The 18,522-nt window shown below is 33.4% G+C and overlaps 3 protein-coding genes across 6 annotated transcripts; 1 reads left to right on the top strand and 2 right to left on the bottom strand.

Annotated features, from left to right (window-relative positions):
* Window positions 1-1,173: 1,173 nt before the first annotated feature.
* On the top strand, window positions 1,174-7,632 carry LOC114174309 (downstream neighbor of Son). 2 transcript variants are annotated; one of them, XM_028059139.2, is made up of 15 exons: window positions 1,174-1,310; window positions 1,542-1,675; window positions 2,200-2,273; window positions 2,346-2,481; window positions 2,575-2,663; window positions 2,745-2,898; window positions 2,990-3,174; window positions 3,822-3,982; window positions 4,084-4,179; window positions 4,493-4,614; window positions 5,140-5,241; window positions 5,758-5,867; window positions 6,193-6,280; window positions 6,613-6,809; window positions 7,207-7,632. In XM_028059139.2, the coding sequence occupies exons 2-15, from the start codon at window positions 1,595-1,597 to the stop codon at window positions 7,421-7,423; spliced, it is 1,812 nt and encodes a 603-aa protein (XP_027914940.2). In that variant the 5' UTR covers window positions 1,174-1,310; window positions 1,542-1,594; the 3' UTR covers window positions 7,424-7,632. The 2 variants fall into 2 exon arrangements, with proteins under 2 accessions (XP_027914940.2, XP_027914948.2); XM_028059147.2 differs by having other exon boundaries at window positions 1,209-1,346.
* A 2,716-nt stretch (window positions 7,633-10,348) lies between these two features.
* LOC114177042 (Pentatricopeptide repeat (PPR) superfamily protein) lies at window positions 10,349-12,798 on the bottom strand. The gene has a single exon (XM_028062273.2). It carries the CDS (start codon window positions 12,746-12,748, stop codon window positions 10,880-10,882), a length of 1,869 nt encoding a protein of 622 aa, XP_027918074.2. The 5' UTR covers window positions 12,749-12,798; the 3' UTR covers window positions 10,349-10,879.
* A 1,749-nt stretch (window positions 12,799-14,547) lies between these two features.
* Window positions 14,548-17,873, bottom strand: LOC114192916 (myosin-binding protein 7-like). Of its 3 annotated transcripts, none has more exons than XM_028082662.2 (4): window positions 17,594-17,873; window positions 15,865-17,302; window positions 15,641-15,687; window positions 14,548-14,986 (listed from the first exon to the last, which is right to left on the bottom strand). In XM_028082662.2, exons 2-4 carry the CDS (start codon window positions 17,131-17,133, stop codon window positions 14,872-14,874), a joined length of 1,431 nt encoding a protein of 476 aa, XP_027938463.2. In that variant the 5' UTR covers window positions 17,134-17,302; window positions 17,594-17,873; the 3' UTR covers window positions 14,548-14,871. The 3 variants fall into 3 exon arrangements, with proteins under 3 accessions (XP_027938463.2, XP_027938461.2, XP_027938462.2); XM_028082660.2 differs by having other exon boundaries at window positions 15,865-17,331; XM_028082661.2 differs by having other exon boundaries at window positions 15,865-17,334.
* Between the last annotated feature and the right edge of the window lie 649 nt (window positions 17,874-18,522).

Raw genomic sequence — 18,522 nt, forward strand, 5'->3', positions numbered from 1 at the left:
GTGTTAATTATACATTTATTGTACTTTAACAATTAAATATAAGTTATTTTTTAAAATACTTAAGTTAAATAGGAAAAATGTGTACCTGAGACTAAACTAATTATCTTTCAAAGAGCATGGGACGTCAAATTAAAAATGACTTAAATTATCCAAATTTAGACTTAAAAAATTTTAATTTATAATGACTAATCATTAATGTAGCGTGTAGAGTTATCAAAGTGAACCAATGTTATTCACGCGTTGAGATAAAAAAATGGTCAGTTCAACCCGACTCATTTTTTTATGAATCGGAAATTTTGCAACTCGGTCCATCTTCTTGGTGAGCCAAAAAAAAGTGTCCATCTAATCATCAAAATATTATTATAAAAATAGTACTTAAAGATTAAAGTATCAACTTATATAACTTGACAAACAAATAAATTATAGATTCAAAGTATTTAAATATTATTGAGCAACATTATAATGTTTAAAAATATCAAATTGCCATAAATAATAATTATTTTAATTTCAAAAATCAATTACACATTTAATTAATAATAGTTTTTATTTATTTTCTAAATATTAAAAGTTCCTACAATATTACCAATTAGTTATTTCGTGAGTTTTTACGTTGAATTTAAATTGTATTAGTTAGAATGTGTATTGTTTTTACATCGATTATTACCATTATCAACCTAGAGTATTTATTTATTTATTTTCAAAATATATGATTTATATCTATAGTAATCCAAAATCTATAATAAAAATATAGTGAAGGATGGAATTTTGAAGATATGCAATCCCGTTGGAAAAGAGTGTTATTGATAAAGTAAAAGAATTAAAAAGACATTAAAAATTGGCCAAAACTGATTTTATAACTGAATACCATAATTTAAAACCATTTTCTTATGACAAAATTGCTTTAAAAACTAAATACCATAATTTAAAAATTGGCGAATGATTGAAAAATAAAAAACTGACATTTATAAGAGTAAATTTTGTTATTAACAATTAGAGGTTTGTGGTATAACAATAATAAAAGGTTGAACGCAAAATATTTGAACGTGCTTCTTGAACTTTGCACCCCCTGGGAGTGTACAAGACAATTATGGAGGTGTAGAAAGCAAATGGTTTGCAAAAGTTCAAACTGTTTTGAGCTACAGTGACCGTGTCACAAATAGGAGGGAAACGAAACTTTTCGTTTTAAAATATAAAGGCAGATGAAGAATGAACTATTCATTTTCAACTAGGTCCCGCCTTCTCTCTTCCTCCCTCTCACTCGATCTCCCTCATCCTCTGCTGCGCCGGAACCCATACGACACCGTTTTCCGGTAGAGTCTCAACGTCATGATTCACCTCTCTATTTGGTTTCTTCCTTTTCCTCCTGCTTCTGATTCACCTTTATTTAATTCAAATTTGAAAACCTAAGCTATCAATCTATATCCCCTATGGCTATTGGTCATATCTGCTACCACAATTTCAGCGCACAAATTTGCTCTGATTGTGCAATTTGTTAATTCTGTTGCAATTTTCTTTCTTGCTCACTCAATCTGCACTTACAGATTAATATCGATGACACTTGGTTGGTAAAAGTGCGCGCATAGCAGAACGAGACATGGCAAAGGTGGCTAAACCGAGTTCTCATCGAATTGGTTCGGGGCCTATGGTTAAGAAGAAGACACCTTCGGAACTTAGGGTTGGTTGTTGACCTCGTTACCTCTAGTTTTTTGTTTGGACTTGCATTTTAGCTTTCAATTTCTGTGATTATTCTAACGGAAGCTGTTTAGGTTAATGTAGTTCATTATCCATGTTCGAGTATGATTTGTGGTCCAATTGTTACATATTTTGTGGTACATTATTCATTTTTATCCGTGCAAGGATGATTTGTATGGGTGAATTTTGCTTCGCTTAGTGCATGCTCTCAAGGTATTTGCATTATGTGCTAATGTATAAATGGTTGTGTAGGAGTGAACTTTAGATTTATAGTTTCTGACAAATTACATTACATCTCTATTATTCATCATGTAATTGTATATGTTTTTCTCTTTTTAACCGAAATGGAGCTTTCTATGTTGATGTTACCCTACCCTGCCGTGTATAGTCATAGCATATTTAAATTTAAGATTCTTACAATTCCTTCCTGTCCATATTGATAACTAGCATTTAATTGTAGAGGAGCAAAAATATAATTATCATTATCATACTGTAAATTCTTGACAGGGAGAGCTGTTGAAACGGGCAAGCTTTGTGGACAATAATGCTGAATCTCCACCCCTGTTGGCTGATCCTGCTAAGTAAGCTTCTGTTTCTCTTTCAATGTATTATTTCATAATTTGTTGCTTATAACTTTTTATTTATGTTTGCAGGACCACTGGGGTGAGCAATGGATTAAAAAGAACAGGGTTGTGGAAGCCCCCTAGATACACTGACACACGGGTTGATGAAGTATTTGCTGCAAAAAAGCCCAGGTTCAAAATTGCATCTGGAAAGGAAAATGCAAAGGTTACTATTTTGTTTGCCCTCATTTAGTTTATTCAATTGACATCTTCATTAAATCATTGATCCCGAACAATGAAATTTTGTTACTGTGCTCAGGAAATTCCATCCTTGGATCAAACAAGTAATCTGAAAAATCTTTCAGTTTTTTCAAATTTGGAGGCTAAGAGACAGCAAGAAAATTCATGGTTTGCCTCATAGTTCTGTTATTTGCATGATCCCATGGTCTTGTTTTACCAATGCTGATCTTGTTCCAAATTTGTTGTCAGCTCAGAGACTTCTGATGTGTCTAGTCAGACTAACAAAGATAGTGTCTTACAACCTTGTCAAACATTTGAAAAGTGCAGTCAAGGGAAATTTCTCAGTGTTTCTGAACTTTCAACAGCCGTTGATAAATCTTGTGGCTCAGGTGCTATTGACCTGGTATACAAAGACCTGTTTGACCCTTTCTCAACTATTTACTTGCACTTTAGATTTTCATTATCAGGTTATTACCAATAATAATAAATTGTAGGGAAAAGCATTAAGAGGACTAGCTGCACCTGAAGAACATTATGCTAATGACAAAACTGCTGATTTGGCTGATGGATACCCTGTTTTAGGAAATTTCTTATCTGAATGCAATTTACCTGGCCAGAAGGTCCCTTTGGATCTTACTATAAAAACCAGTATGCGAATTGTATCATCATCTAAGAACTGGTGAGTCGTAAGTGCATATGATGGAATAATTGCACCTGACTGAATTAAAAAGCTTTTAGACCGGGATTGTGGTTTATATATTGAAAACATGTGGTATTTTAGGTTTTCTTAATCGTTTTATAGAAGACACTTTGATTTTATGCTCAATGCTGATAGATGCAACTGTGGATAAAATATTTTATAGTAATGATGAGGTAGAGTTATATGGTGGGATTCTAGTTTCATGACATTTTAGAAATCGATTAGAAAACTATTGACATTTGATGTTATAATAGAGTTGTTGATAGAACTAACACATTTATCATGCATGTAATATATCATGATTTCAAGGTTTTCATTGTTTGTATAAACTAGGGTACATAATGCTTGTATAATAAGTAACCATGGTATGCCAACATTAATTATTTTATTATTTCTATCATGAAAAACTGTTTTGTCCATATACAGAGCTTGTTTGGCTTAGATTGATAGGTTGAACAGGGAACTATTTTCTTCAGTTTTTCTATGTATTTTGAAGTTGCAGCACCTATTTTTATAAGATTTGTGTAGTTTTTTCATCTCTTGTTTGCTTTAGTGGCAACTATCCTTGAAGTCCATTTTTGTCTTTTTTGTGAATGGTATTTTGACTTTCAAATTTCATTATATAGCTCAGTTATGCGTGGCACCATGCCTCAGTTAGCCTTCCAGAATAGTTATTTCAGGAGTCAAAATGTGAGAGGTTCTGATGGCCTACATTCATGGATATATCCTCAATCCATTCTACCACCTTCTGTGATATCAGTTTTGAGCTCATCAACATCAGATGGAGGTTGTGAATCAGTTTTCAGCATGCCAATTTATGGTTTCTTCTTTCTACTTTTCCTTTCTCAATTATCCTTATGTTCTTTCCTCTGCCTTCTCATGCAATAGAATTGGATTTCTTAAGGAAACGACAAGTAGCTTGGGAAGAATCCTTCCGGGACCTTTACTATATGCTTCGGAAGGACATTTGTGGTCTTTTCTATGGTAATTGTAGAATATATTCATTCCTTTGATGTCCTTTAAAAAAATATTGCCTTTTCTATTCTGGAATTTCATTTGTCCGCTTGTAAGATGTAATTTAATTTGTTTCTGCTTAAAGAGCATTGTTTTTTTTTTTTTGAAATAGGTTCTTGACTTCTTATGGTATTATTGATGCATACTTCATTTGGCTATTGGTTGAACCTTCCAACTTCATTATGCATTATTTTTATATTAGCACATTTGCCTTTTTATATTTGAACATTGGATGCTGTGGTTATTATTATTATTATTATTTTTTTTTCTTTTTATTTTGTAGTTTGCACTGCTCAGTTTGTGGTGATGTTTACTGGTGGTGACAGCTCTGGAAAATCCAAATATTCGTGCAATGCTTATATCTCTCAGTCAACCCAAGGTTTAAGATCATTGCTACGAGAGCATGTAAGTTACTCATATTAAGTATAGTGTGTAGCTTATTTATGAATTACTAATTTGTCTATGGTTACTCCTTTTTGTTTTCTGTTTTCTTTTTTGGGTGGTGGTGTGGGAAGGTGGTAATGTTTAGGCAAGGCAAGGAATGATATTTTAAGTGGTGGTGGTGTGGGTAGATGTAAGGCATTTTCTTTTATTTTTCTAACCAGGTTTTTGTAATTTCCCTTTGTCAATACTATCTGTGTTCAAATGGATCATTTCAAGAACCATAATGAGTAACAACTCAACAAGGAATGTACTTTTTCTATGACTTTGCTACTATTAGCATTTGGACTTCAAATGTATTTTTTCATAAGTACTCATGTTGTTTTATGGCTTTTGTCTGCACTTTTTGTTCAGCAAAACTTCTTTATCTTTGCATTGTTGATGTTGCTGTTATTATTATTATTATTATTATAAAACTATACTTTTGGCAGTAATATTTAATTTGTTGATGGTTTCTGAATTTTATTTCGATTCTACACCCTTTATTAGGATGTCTGTTTCTCTATGCCTCTTTGCCATTCAAAAGTGGAACAGGTTGCAACTGAGGATCTAGTTGAGCTGTCAGAGATAGAGAAGCAAAACTTAGGACAGGTTTGTATCTATATGCTCCTTATACAATGTTTGTTTTCCTAGTGATGTTTGTATTGATATCTGACTGATTGAAATGATCAATTCCCTTCCCTGACACATGCTCATTGTTTTTTTATTCTGTTGATAAATTTGTGCTGAATATTGAAACCAAACTCCTGTTACTTCTGGGTTCCGGTTAACATTAACTTAACTATTTGGAGTTTAATTTAGAATTGCTTGTAAATATGCTTTTATGTTTTCCTGGTGCTATTAAATTATTAAATGTGTTAATTTTTACTTGTATGTCTAAATTGAACTCAGCTATTGATGGTTAAGAGATTCATTAATAAAATGTATTTTCTAAATTGGTAATCGTCTTTCACCATCTTGTTACTAGTTGGTTTTCTCTTTTGTGTATATTATGGTGTTGAGAGTAAGTTCATCAATTAACTGGTTTCTCTCCAACTCCAATTCTGTAGTTATTTTTAATGTATAATAATTTATATTAATTGGTGTATGTTATCTGAAATAATGCAGATTAGGCGATTAAGGTCATTCTCTGAAGTTGATAATAGTTCACAATCTTTGCTGGTATTTAGTGGAAACAACAATGTACATGCTTTATACGACCTTTTACTAAATTACAGGTGACCAACCTCTTACTTTCTCTTAGATTTCAATTTTTTTATCGGACTTGACATGTTTTGATAAACAATTACATGTTGTGAATCAGATTTCTTGTTTTGTTATGTAAGTTCTTGTCAAATGATAGAATATTTGTAAGCTTAGTGTGAAGTTTACTGGAAAACAATTAGTTTGAAAATTTTTACAATGAGACACGTTGAAATAAATAAGCTAATTTTGCTTACAGGAAGTTCATTGGTATGCTTCATTAATCTATATATATTAAATCATACTTATTTGATGTTTTCTCCTATATTTTTAATTTTGTTGCTGACTAACATTTTGCAGATTTCTCTTGACTTCACTGTCTAGCATGGACACTCCTGTCTTGTGCTCGCCTGTGCCATTTCAAAATTCTGCTTTGTCTTCTCCTGACGTATGTTCTTGACTTCATTTTCTTTCCTTTTTATTTTTTCATGTATATAATTGTCAAATTTAAGTTGATCATTGAACTATCGTCCCATCCTTTTATAAGAAGTAATCTTAATATTTTCTAGGTGTTCAATGTTATCTTTATACTAGCTGCTCTAAAATCTTCAGATTTGTGCATTAGGGCAGCTCACTGTCAATAATGTGTTATGTTCTAGGAAACTCCGTGTAGGAATCCATATGCAAATTCAATTCAGTGACCAGTTTGTTTGAAGCTGCAGTAATTATATTTTTATGCTAACTAATTAAATAATTGGAATTCATATATTTTTTCTTCAGATTAAATATACGGAAACAAGAAGAGCTGAGGACATTGCTGCATCTTATAATGGGTCTATATGGAAAGATGGGGAGTCTATACAAGGATCTTCAGATGGCCTTTGTACCATTGAAATTAAGGATGCTCTTCTTCCACCTTGGATTATTTGTCGTATGTGTGCATTAATGTCCTCTGAAGGAAGAAGCTTTGAAGCAAGGTATGAATAGTCTTTATTTGAGATATTTTGTTGTACAAATTTGGACTGTTTCTTTAGGATAATTTCATGTGGTCAAATACAGTTTCAATATTGTTTATGGTTGAACTTTGGTAATGAAGCTTTCTCGTAAGTGAATCATAAAAGTTTGGGTGTACATCCAATGAAATTCTATAAGGATTTAGGAATAATTAGGTTATTTTGGTTTGATAAAACATTTCCATCTTTTCCCATTTTTTGAAACTTATCGATTGTTCAGGTGACAATAAGTTGTATCTAGTGAGAAGAATTTCATGAGCATTTATGCAATGTCATAAATTTCTACATGATAATCCATCCAGTCTTACCATATATAGTTGTTTGAAATCTAAATGATGTTTCTTTATCGTATGCCTTACAGTTTTGCGACAGATTTTAACTCAATTGGGTTGAATATTGCCTTGAAATCAATGTGTGAGAAGGCGAAATCTGAAGCCGGAGATAGTGAAAGTTTACAAGAGGGCATAAATACTTTTGGCATTCCAGAAACTGTAGTCACTCCTCAAATGTGTTCATCTTCATTAAAAGGTGTAAAGTACAGTGATGGTTCTTATATGGCATCGCTATCTCCCGCATAATCTTGTCAAGACAAGGAACTTACATGTATCATGTTAATTTATTTAAATGGCTACCCGATCCTGGACCCTCCAAGAAATTAACGAGGTGTTGTACTTCTAAATCCAAAACTATTGGAACATCCCAACTGTGTGTAGCAAATTTTGGCAATTGATGACTTTGAAGCATCTTATTCACAATTAAAAAACTATGACGAGTTTCAAACTGCTGACTTATTGTGTCTCTATACATACATTCAAAAGTTTTGTACTCAAGAACATGTAATTTGCCAAGTTAACTCAACACTGCAAATTTATGTATTCATGCCCATTGATCTTGATAAGGATTCAATTGATCTGTGCAGAAGCACAATTTATTACCACAGCTTATTGTGAAACAATCTTATGATTATTTATTTGAATTATCTTTTTTGAATAATTGTATAAAAGAATATTGGAACTTTACTCATTAGAACAATGATCGAGAAAATGCAAAAGTTCTGGTTGCTTTAAACATCATTTTGAACAAACCTTTATTTAATTTGAATTAAATCAATTCTAAGGTTGGATTGCTTTGACTCAGGTCATTTTATTAAGGAAAAAAATTTGCTGTTTTCATTGAGATGTTATGTTATAAAAATATAATATATGAATCATTTAACAATTTGAATAAGTATGTAAATAAGCTGTACTAAACATGATTTCTTTACCAGAAAAGATATAAACCTTGTAAAGCAATCATATTTACAGATTTTTACAAAAAAGAAAATAAGAAACAGAATGTTCAAAAAACAATTGCAAGGTTAACTATACAAATTAAATATTTAAATTGTTAACGCCAAATTGTTAGACCAATATAGTCGTCTCAAGTCAACAAATGAACAAAAGTCCTAATTTCCCCTAATGTAGTTTTGGGGAGAAACTTTGGTGTCTATCATAGGAGATGGTATATTTAAGCATTAATTTGCATTTTTATCCTTCCTAAATTCAATGAAAATAATGGAGGAAATGTACAAAGAAAATAAATTGCAAAAAGAAAGAATAAACTACTTAAATGAATTTAAAATATGCTGTCAAAAATATGTAATGCTATGGAAGATGCAAGAATGCATGCAACTAATCTAATTGACGTAGTGAATGAAAGGTGCGAAGCTAAAATGCAGAAAACGAGTGAAAAAACAGAATGCATGCCTGTGAACCTAAACTAGCATTTTTAATAGCTTCTTAAATGGTATTTTGGTGCAAACAATGGATGCAATGCAGAACTTCTTATGAATGCCTAAACAAGTCCAAATTAATCAATGTGCATGAATTATGAAACTCAATTGCAGAAAATACATGTAGAACCAAAAATCTGGTTTCAAAACCCAAAGATGCAATTTTGGCTGCACTAGAACTATTTTTAATGACAGAATATGGGTTCTAAAACTGTTGAATGCAGATGCAATGTCATCGACAAGCTGAAGATGATGTTTATGCACGGACAATGCAAGCTAAATGCAAGAAACGTATGTAGAAATGAAAATTGCCTACTAACACCTAAATGGGCAGAAATAATGTTTCAGATTTATGCAAAAATGTACTTAGAACTGTAATGCATGTATAGAACCTAAGTGACCTAATGTACTGCATCTATGAGATTATTGAATATCAATGCTGTGTGCAAAATTCTATAAAAAGTGTTTAAAATGCAATTAAGATGGTTTATGCAAGTTTATAATGTTGAAATGAAATCAGAGATGCAATGCATGATTCAGGACTGAGAAAAACTATAAAAATCACTAATGGAAATGAAAATTGGCAGCAATCAAAAGAAATGCATGGCAGCCTAAGGTTAAGATGCAAATCAGGTTTCAAGTACTGCAGCCAGGCTGTCCAGATGCATTATCTCAACTTGAGCAGGTGTTAAATGGTGCAATTTGCGTGAGATATGGCTGACTGATGCATGAGAGCAGAAATTAAATATTATGCAGAAAACCTGATTCAAATATGGTGCAAATGCAATATGAATTAATCCTAGAACTATCTAATTATTGCAACAAATGCAAAGAACTGTAAGACCTTAAATGAGAACTAATTAAAACTTGTTAAAACTGGAAATTTAAGAAATATGCAATGCTGAATCAGAAATTAAAGTCTAGAACTAGAATGCAAATGATAGAAACCTATTCTAGGCATCATGAAAGACAATAATTGACACCTAATCAATTCAGAACATGCGCAGGACTTAAAGTCTTCAATTGGGTATCAAGTATATTCATGAAACTGGATTTTAAAATGCATGCAGCGCAAGAAGTTTAAAATCAGAAATATGATGCAGATGCAGAACCGATGCAGTGTAATTATGATGCTATAGACTACTGGATATGGACAAGCTTTCAAAGAATTCAAAACTACCAAGAAACCACTACTCACGAAACTAAGCAAATTGCAAAGACAGCAATCAAAAGAACATGTTCAGAATTTAAAAAACATAATCATAGTAAAATGCAGAACTCATTCAACAGAGCAAAACCCAGAACAGAGTATTTGATCTATTTGGTCAATTGAATCTCAACTTGGCTCAAGAAGACATCTTGAGTGAAGACAGACCCACTTTGGGGTCCTGCAGATTCTATTTGAGAAACTTGATATGTGCAGGTTCTCATTCAATTCCCCCAAACAAATTAAATTCTCAATTCTGAATCATGCGTAATCTAAAAGAAAATTAACATGGCATAGTAACTACTATTACACTATAAACCATGAAAGCAAGAGCAGAACATTAAAAACTAATGCAAGATGTGAAAGAAATAACATCTACTTACACTATCTTCGAACTAGCAATTCAGAAATATGGTAAACAACATAAAAGGTAAAGCAAACACAGAATTTTAACAACAAACGTAAAATACAGTACAAGAAACTTAAAGAAACTAAAGAAATTAAAAGCTGGAAATTGAAAAGGGATTTGAACGAGAAATCAGAAATTGCATTGTATTAAATTCAAGAAAATGAGGTACAAGGAATCTTTACAATGAGGTTGCTCACGGTTACTTTGCACTCGTGAGAATTCTAAGACTCAGACTCTTTGCACACCACAGCACAAGACTCCATTCGCAGTTTCTTTGCAAGGAGACTCCTGCTGCCAACAACGTAGAACCCTATACTTTGGAGACCTCTCACTCTTAAGAGACTACGAAAACTATGAATTTCAGAAACTATCTACCCTAAAACTTGACTAAAATATAATAGAGGTCGGTTGATAAACACATGTAAGCCTGACTTCAACAACAGTTTAAAAGTAGATGTCTAAATAAAAAAGGCTTACGATATGTAAATTTTTAAAAGTTTTAAAATTAGTAAAACGTTGATCGTATAATCAAATTAGTTCAAGTTCAGATTTAATAATTTTGAGAAACTTGATTCATTTGATTTTATCCGGTTGTGCTAAATCTAAAACCATGGTCGTAGTAATATCTAAATAGTGAGATTGTTATTTCACCAGTAATTCTTACAAGAACACGTGCCTTCTTTAAAATGATGGAATCGATTTCGATCTCTCACTATCAACTCTACTTGGAAAACCTTTGAAATCAACTTAGTAGCTGTGTGACAATCTTCACAGACACGCAAGTTTTTAACAATCCGAATGGGTAGAGGAGCTCGAATCTTCATGATTCCATATGCAATGGCCAGCTTCTCACTGTGCCTGTGAAGTGCACTTTCCTTTTCCTCTTCATCAATGTCAAACAATGTCTCCGCTGTATTTCCAACATACCCTGCTAGTTTTATTTTTTTGAGTATTATATCTTCCCACATTCTTTCTATTTTCTCTATTTCCGGGTGTGTTTTATCTCCAATTGTAAATTCGTGAATCTTTCCATCTACCTCAATGAGACTGTATCCAGGTGGCTTTCTTACTCCTTTGTCCTTCATCATCTGCCTCATAATAGTAACATCTTTCCACTTATTTGCGCGAGCGTATATGTTCGAGAGTAGCACATAATGACCACTATGTTCTGGTTGCATCTCTAACAAAATTTTCCCCACCCTCTCCCCAACTTCTACATTCTTGTGAATTCTGCATGCTCCTAGTAGTGCTCTCCATATTGGAGCATTTGGCTTCACAGGCATTTCGAGAATAAACTTCTCTGCCTCTCCCAACTTCCCTGCACGACCAAGAAGATCAACCATACATCCATAGTGCTCCAATCTTGGCTCCACTCCATGATCTTCTTTCATGCTTTCAAATATTTCCAAACCCTTCTCAACCATCCCTGCATGGCTGCAAACTGACAACACTGCAGTAAACGTAATGTCCCTTGGAACCACTCTAGTTTTCAGCATTTCTGAAAAATACCACAGTACTTTCTCTGCATAACCATGCATGGCCAGTCCAGCAATCAAAGCTGTCCAGCAAATCACATCCTTTTCCGGCAGTTGCTCAAAAACCTTAACAGCTTTCCCAAGGTCCCCACATCTTGCATACATATCAACTACAGCAGTCCCAAGAATCAGATTCAAACTTAAGTTATTTCTCATCACATAGTCATGAGCTTTCTCCCCCATTGCAAGAGCCCCCAAATGAGCACAAGAAGATATGACACCAACCATCACAGTCTCATTAGCCACCACCCCTTCCGCCTGAAGAACCTCAAACATCTCAACCGCTTTGTCAAAATAATTGTTCCGAGCATAACCACTAATCATCGTACTCCACGTCACCAAATTCCTCTCGGGCATTCTATCAAACAGTTGACATGCAGATTCAACATCTCCACACCGATGATACCCTGCAATCATGCTAGTCCACGAAACCACGTCAAACCGACCAATCCTCTGAAAAATGCTCCTTGCAGCCTTTATGTCCCCAACAGTTGCATACATATGAAGAAGGGAGTTTTGAACGAAAAAATCAAGTTCAAATCCATGCTTAACAATTTGACCGTGTGCTTGCATGCCCATAGGTGCAGACTCAAGCTGAGTACACGCTTTAACCAAAAAAGGGTGAGTGATATTATCAGGTATGACACCAAAGCGTAGAGCTTTGATGTAATAGTGAAAAGAATTTTGTGGATATTGGCTGGTGGAACAACCTCGGATGAGAGCATTGTAGATGAAAAGGTTGGGACTTTTTATTTGGGAGACAACCCTTAAGGCGTAATGAAGCAAGTTGGTAGTTGAGTCTATGCAGAAAGCAACGAGGCGACTTGCTACAAAGACATCGAAGAAAAGGTGGGTTCTTAGCAAATGGGCATGGACGATTTTGAGGTCCTCAACACTGCAACAACTCTCCAACAACACAAGTTTGGGATTCTTCAGCCTCAGCGTTTTCAGAATTGAGTTGCTGCCACTGCCATAGCTCATCTTCTGAAACAAACCACATGATGCAATAATAACATGTTCATGCTATATCTATAACTTTTATACTCTACATATTACCACATTTTTTCAAGGTTTTTAATTCATATATTTGGATGCACATTATGCTGTCACTAAATGATAATAAAAGTAATTTTATATTGCACACTAACTTGCAATGGATCAGAACAACGCTTGCTTATTGATTATTAATCGATTGTTTAACTCTCTAAAATCGGTAGGTTTAGTTTATTTTGATCATCTTTTGATGTTAACTGTGTATCCGTTATTTCGTAAAAATTTTAATTATTTTTTAATTTTTTAATTATTTTTAAATTAAGTTATCACATGTCACCTATTAATTTGTGAAAATTTTTCATAATTTTAATTTCCTTTTATATTTTTTAACTTCAAAAAAAAAAAAAAAAACTTATGTGTGTCATGTTTGTTTTAATTTAGTCCATCTATTATATTTATGAAAATAAGAATTCTAACTATATGATAGATAAGAGAACACCGGAGAACAACAGAGAATAAATTAAAATGATATAACTCTCGAGTTAAAACATCTCAAAAATTACCATTTATATAGTAGAATTAAATATGAAATAGAAAAAAAAAATGAAAAACAACTATTATAATTATTTCATAACAAAAATTGAGTAAATATATTTTTATTTTATATAAAATAAATGTTTTTACTTTGATCTCTATAATTTTTTATAAAGTCCACAAAATTATTATTATTAATTATTATTTATAATATTATATGACATGTTAAATGGCTATTTCAAGTAATACTTATTATATTACATAATAACAACGAATAATATTTTTTCTTAATATTTATAAAATATATTATTTGTTATCTATTCTAAATTGAATATTTGAACAAAAAATCAATGATTTCAAATATAAAAAATGAAAAAAATAAAGAAAATTATTTTACTATAGTTTAAACTAAATTCCACAATTTTATAAGGATTAAAAACAATATTTTTCAAATTTTATGTGTATGATTTATTTTTAATAAAAATTAAAACTTCATTCTGCAAAAAAAACTATAAATGTATTTAATCCTTTACAATTGTTTAAATTAGTGATTTTTTTTCCCTTTAATAAAGTAAATTAAAGATAACACAACACCACGCATATTTTCTCTCTAATTTTCTGCACATCCTAGACCACAGCAAAATCTAAGTGAGGGATATAATTTGCCCTTTCTAGCAGACACCTAATGAATTAACAGAAACTGCTACGAATTTATCTTCCTCTTGAGCTTTGGTGTTTTATCAAATTGAAGATATTTCCTCATACTTTTAGGAAAAAGGAATCAGTATAAAAGATAATCAAAATTAACTTCTATTTTCTTTCTGTTTTTCGTCATCTAAGAAAGGAGGACCTTGAAAACTAGAATATAAATCATAAGATTAGCTATACAGATTTTTTTCAGTTAATTTCGTATAATCTCCACTTCAGCAGTGAAAGAAAAAACGTAGTCACATTCCTCTTCAAGTTAACGAGTCCCTGGATATACACTCAAAACACCCTATGCCTTGAAGGAATGTCTGAAAAATGCAAAAAATGACACCAAACTTTGGCTTTATTCTATGACAAAAGATGATGCTACCCAATGATTTAAAATTACAAACAACCCACCCAGTTCTATGTTATTACTGTTAATTAATTGAGGGCTAAAAAGTTACATTTTTAAACTCAACAAAATCTTAAGAGTTGTTTTCGTCACAGTAAGTTCTGTCCCATAAAAAGAATACCTGATGATTATGTTTTGAGTTATAGTAAAGTACAGCAAAATCTGAAAATAGAATAGAAACTGTGTGGCGATGAAACTTACAGTGTTCAAAGACATGTACCTCGACTCAATTTCAACAAATTCGAGGGAGAATGCTCAAATGTCTAGTCGAATGCAAGTTTCATCACCAATCAACCAACAAAATACATTTTAATTTCATACAAAAGAAATAAAAGAATACTGCACAAGTCACCACTCTTTTGGAAAGAAAAATCTAAAGAAAAAAAAAAATACTGTAGTATGATCAAGACTCTCGGTTGGTGCTTCCACCCCCACAGATGAGCCTACCCTGTATGCTAAAACGATAATTGGAGAACTACTCTCCCATTTGTGTACTCTGAAGATATCTCCATGACCTTACATGGGGTCCTTGTCCTTTGTCAAGCAGCATTAGCAAACCTTCGTTGTCAGAAGGTAACCCGAACATATACCTACAATCATAAGTAGTTGAGATGATGGATAATTTGTGGTCAAGCAATCACTCTAGGATCACTCAAACAAAATTTTCTCTTTGCATCCTGGTTAAAAAATGTACCCGCTAAAATCATTTGTAAGAAATACTATCATAATTAATAGACACAGACACAACAACTCGCTAAAATTGTTATGCTAAAATTGTTATACCGACAATTCTGCTTCGAGAGGACTGTGTATAAAAATGCAATTAATGAGGAATTAATTTATAATCAAAGGTTTTTACACCCAATGTTGGTCCTGTTCCAAACTAGAAACGTATTTTTTTTTAGGGATTATGTTCATGTCAAGCATTTAATACAATTCATTAAAATTATATTTATCACATTGAACATCAAAGGCCAGTCAGTGAAATTTCCCAGGAAAATAAAAAACCTTCAGAAATCCAGAATGCCTGGATCAATGTTATAGCACTCTTTTCATGCATTATGCATAATAAGAATACTTCTACACTATTGTTTTCTATAAATGATGTATGTCTAAGGTGGTTGTGAATTACAGCTGATTATGCCAACTGCGGGAGACTATGCTTTTCAACAACTAAAAACCCAGGCACTAGTTGGTATGGTATACAAGTTCTGAAACAAAAACTAAAGCTACGAACTACTTACTTGATTTTATGAGCTTCCTTTCTCCAGAAAACAATTGATGCAATCCACTGAAACATAAAAACAAGATGAAATAGAATAAGTGTGGCTCCTAACAAAATATTCAATTATGAGTTCAATAGAGATTATGTCAAAGGAAACTTCAGCAAAAAATGGCCAAATTAATTAAATAGGATAGGAGTCCAGATTATCATATAATTTCCAGATACCAACTGTTTCTAAATCACCTTGAAAACTGTGAAGAATGAGAAGCTGCCAATAAAGGACCTCGCTGCCATTCTTTTTTGCTCTGACATCTCTTTGCACAATTCTTGAGCGATTTCTCTCAGTAAAACAAGTTGCGCTTTATCAGTGCGCATGGAAATGATTGCCTGCCTCATTGATTCCCTATCAGCCTCAAGTGCTTGAAGCCTCATGTAAAGCTTCTTTACATGTGGATCTTCAAAATCTGCATTATAAACAGATCCCCTTGGAGTGCTTGCATAATCATCGCAAACACTAAATCCAGTTTTGAACTCGGAGTCAATTGTATAGACTTTATCAATCATATCATCACCAGCTTCCGATACATTATCCATCTTCTTCAAGTTGGGAAGGTCCCCCGATTGTGAGGGACAATCCATCTTCCTAAAGCTAGGGGAATCCATCATATACTCCGGACACAATGAAGATGAATCACAAGAAAATTTCCTGGAATGTTTAGTCCATCTTGGAGACTGTCCAACTATCACCTTCTCAAAAATATTTTTTCCACCGAATTCCCCATCCACCTGACTATAAGTGGGGCTTCTCTCCATTTGAGATATCCTACTTTCTAAGTTCCTCAATCTGTCCTTAGGAGTTTCGCCAAAAGCATATTTATCAATATCTATGTCATCATTGTCTGTATCAGCACAAGTATGCATTGCCTTACATCTCAAAGGAGGATACTCGTAAGGGGGAAATTCATCCTGATCACCTTCTGCCTCGGACTCAGTGAGGCCAAAACTCATCAACCTATGCTTATAAGCCTGCACCTCGCAGGTGAGCGAGTAAATAGCCTGTTCCTTCTTATACAACATATCCTCCAAAAATAAAACCTCCTGCTGATCATAAACCGTTCTCTCCTCCACAAATCTCTTGAACTGGCGCGCTTCCATCTGAAGCTCTGCCTTCTCCCTCTGCAACCTCAATATCATTGACATGGTCTCATTCGCGGCCGAGGAGGCTGCACTCCTCTCCTCCTCCAATTCAGCATACAAATCCTGTATTGATTGTTGTTGGCTGCTAACAGCCTGCCGTAAGGCCTCACATTCATTTCCAATTTCAACACGCGCCACTGGATCGCAAGCCGGCCCTGGATCAGAGATTTGCCCGCGCCGATCCAACTCCATGTGTTTCCTTTTCACCGAACGGGACCAATTCCGTAAAGATTGCGCTGCCATGGAGCAATCACTACACTCACAACCGCAGTGCTTGCAACATATCACCGAATCCCCAGAAGATTCCAAATCCATGATTCAAACTAAACTCATTCAAACTTAAGTCTTTTCAAAACTAAATCAAAATTCACCGAATATTACAACAAACGCAGAATATTGTAAGGAAAGATCCGCAATATCCCCTCGTTGTTTCATTTCATACAACCACTCTCCTCCCCTCCCTCCCTGCCAAGCACCTTCTCCCCTGGATCAATCACCCAATCAGACACAAACCTACTAACAAAGGTATGAAACAACAATCAAGTGATGTCATCACGTTATTATAATAACAATAACAATAACTAAATAACAAAAAATGAATAATAACAAAAACAAACAAATTTACAATGACTGCGTAACGGAAAAAGGAAAACCATTCCAATCCAAGCATCAAACAGCACGCAACATACACGCCCGAAATCTGATCCCTCTGATGTGACTTTGAAGACAAAAATAAAATCGAAAAAAGAATAAGAAATGGAAGAGGAAGATTAACCTGGAAGAAATGCGGTTGAGGAAGGGGGAAAAGGGTGAACCCGCTTTCTTGGGAGGAAAGAATGCGGGTGTTTGGTTTGGAGGGAAGAATGATTTGGAAACCCTAGAATTTGTTTCTATCTCTTCTCTGATTAAACTTTTACCATTTTATTACTCTTTCTTCAGCTATGCTTTGTGATCACCTCATCCCTCTCTTTCTCTCATCCCCACAACCCTTCGCAAATGGACCGTTTCTTTCTCCTCTTCCCATTTTAGCACTATATATACTCTCACTCACCATCATTTTAAAAACACTAAATCAAATATCAACCTCCACATTTAAATTTACTTAAATTTAATCAATGCTCTCCAATTTTTCAATATATAATTTTTTTTTCAAATTAAAACTACCCATTTTCCATACAGAACAACAGTGACAATGGGCCAGAAAACACTGTGACCCAGGTTGTACCATCATCACCAACTAAAAATTTTAAGGTTTTGTTATAAAACCATGCTCTAATTTTAGTGTTGTGATGACGATGGATGTATCAAATTTAGTTGAACAATCGATGTATATAGACTTTAAAATATTTTTTCATTTTCTTAGAATATGTTATGATGATATTTCATATGATTTAAGTAAATTCAAATTACTATGATTAACCTTTGTAGACATTGTTATATATATGATATATCGTTTTATGTAAAAAACATTGAAATCTGAACGTGTCATGTGTTGAAGTTGGTTGCATGATACGTGACATTCCTTAAAGAAATGGATTGACAGATTTTAGAGAAGAAAAGAGAAGAATGTTTTTTGCTGTGTGTCGTGTATTCTAATTGCATAGAAGATCCAAATTATGTGTAACACGTGGCAGCACATAAAAAACTAACTAATCCAATTGTCAAGTTTATAAATACGTGTATGGATATATAAGAAGGAAGAAA

This window comes from Vigna unguiculata, chromosome 1, assembly GCF_037176805.1.
Source record: "Vigna unguiculata cultivar grain cowpea cultivar isolate G323 ecotype 2 chromosome 1, ASM3717680v1, whole genome shotgun sequence".
Taxonomy (NCBI): Eukaryota; Viridiplantae; Streptophyta; class Magnoliopsida; order Fabales; family Fabaceae; genus Vigna; species Vigna unguiculata.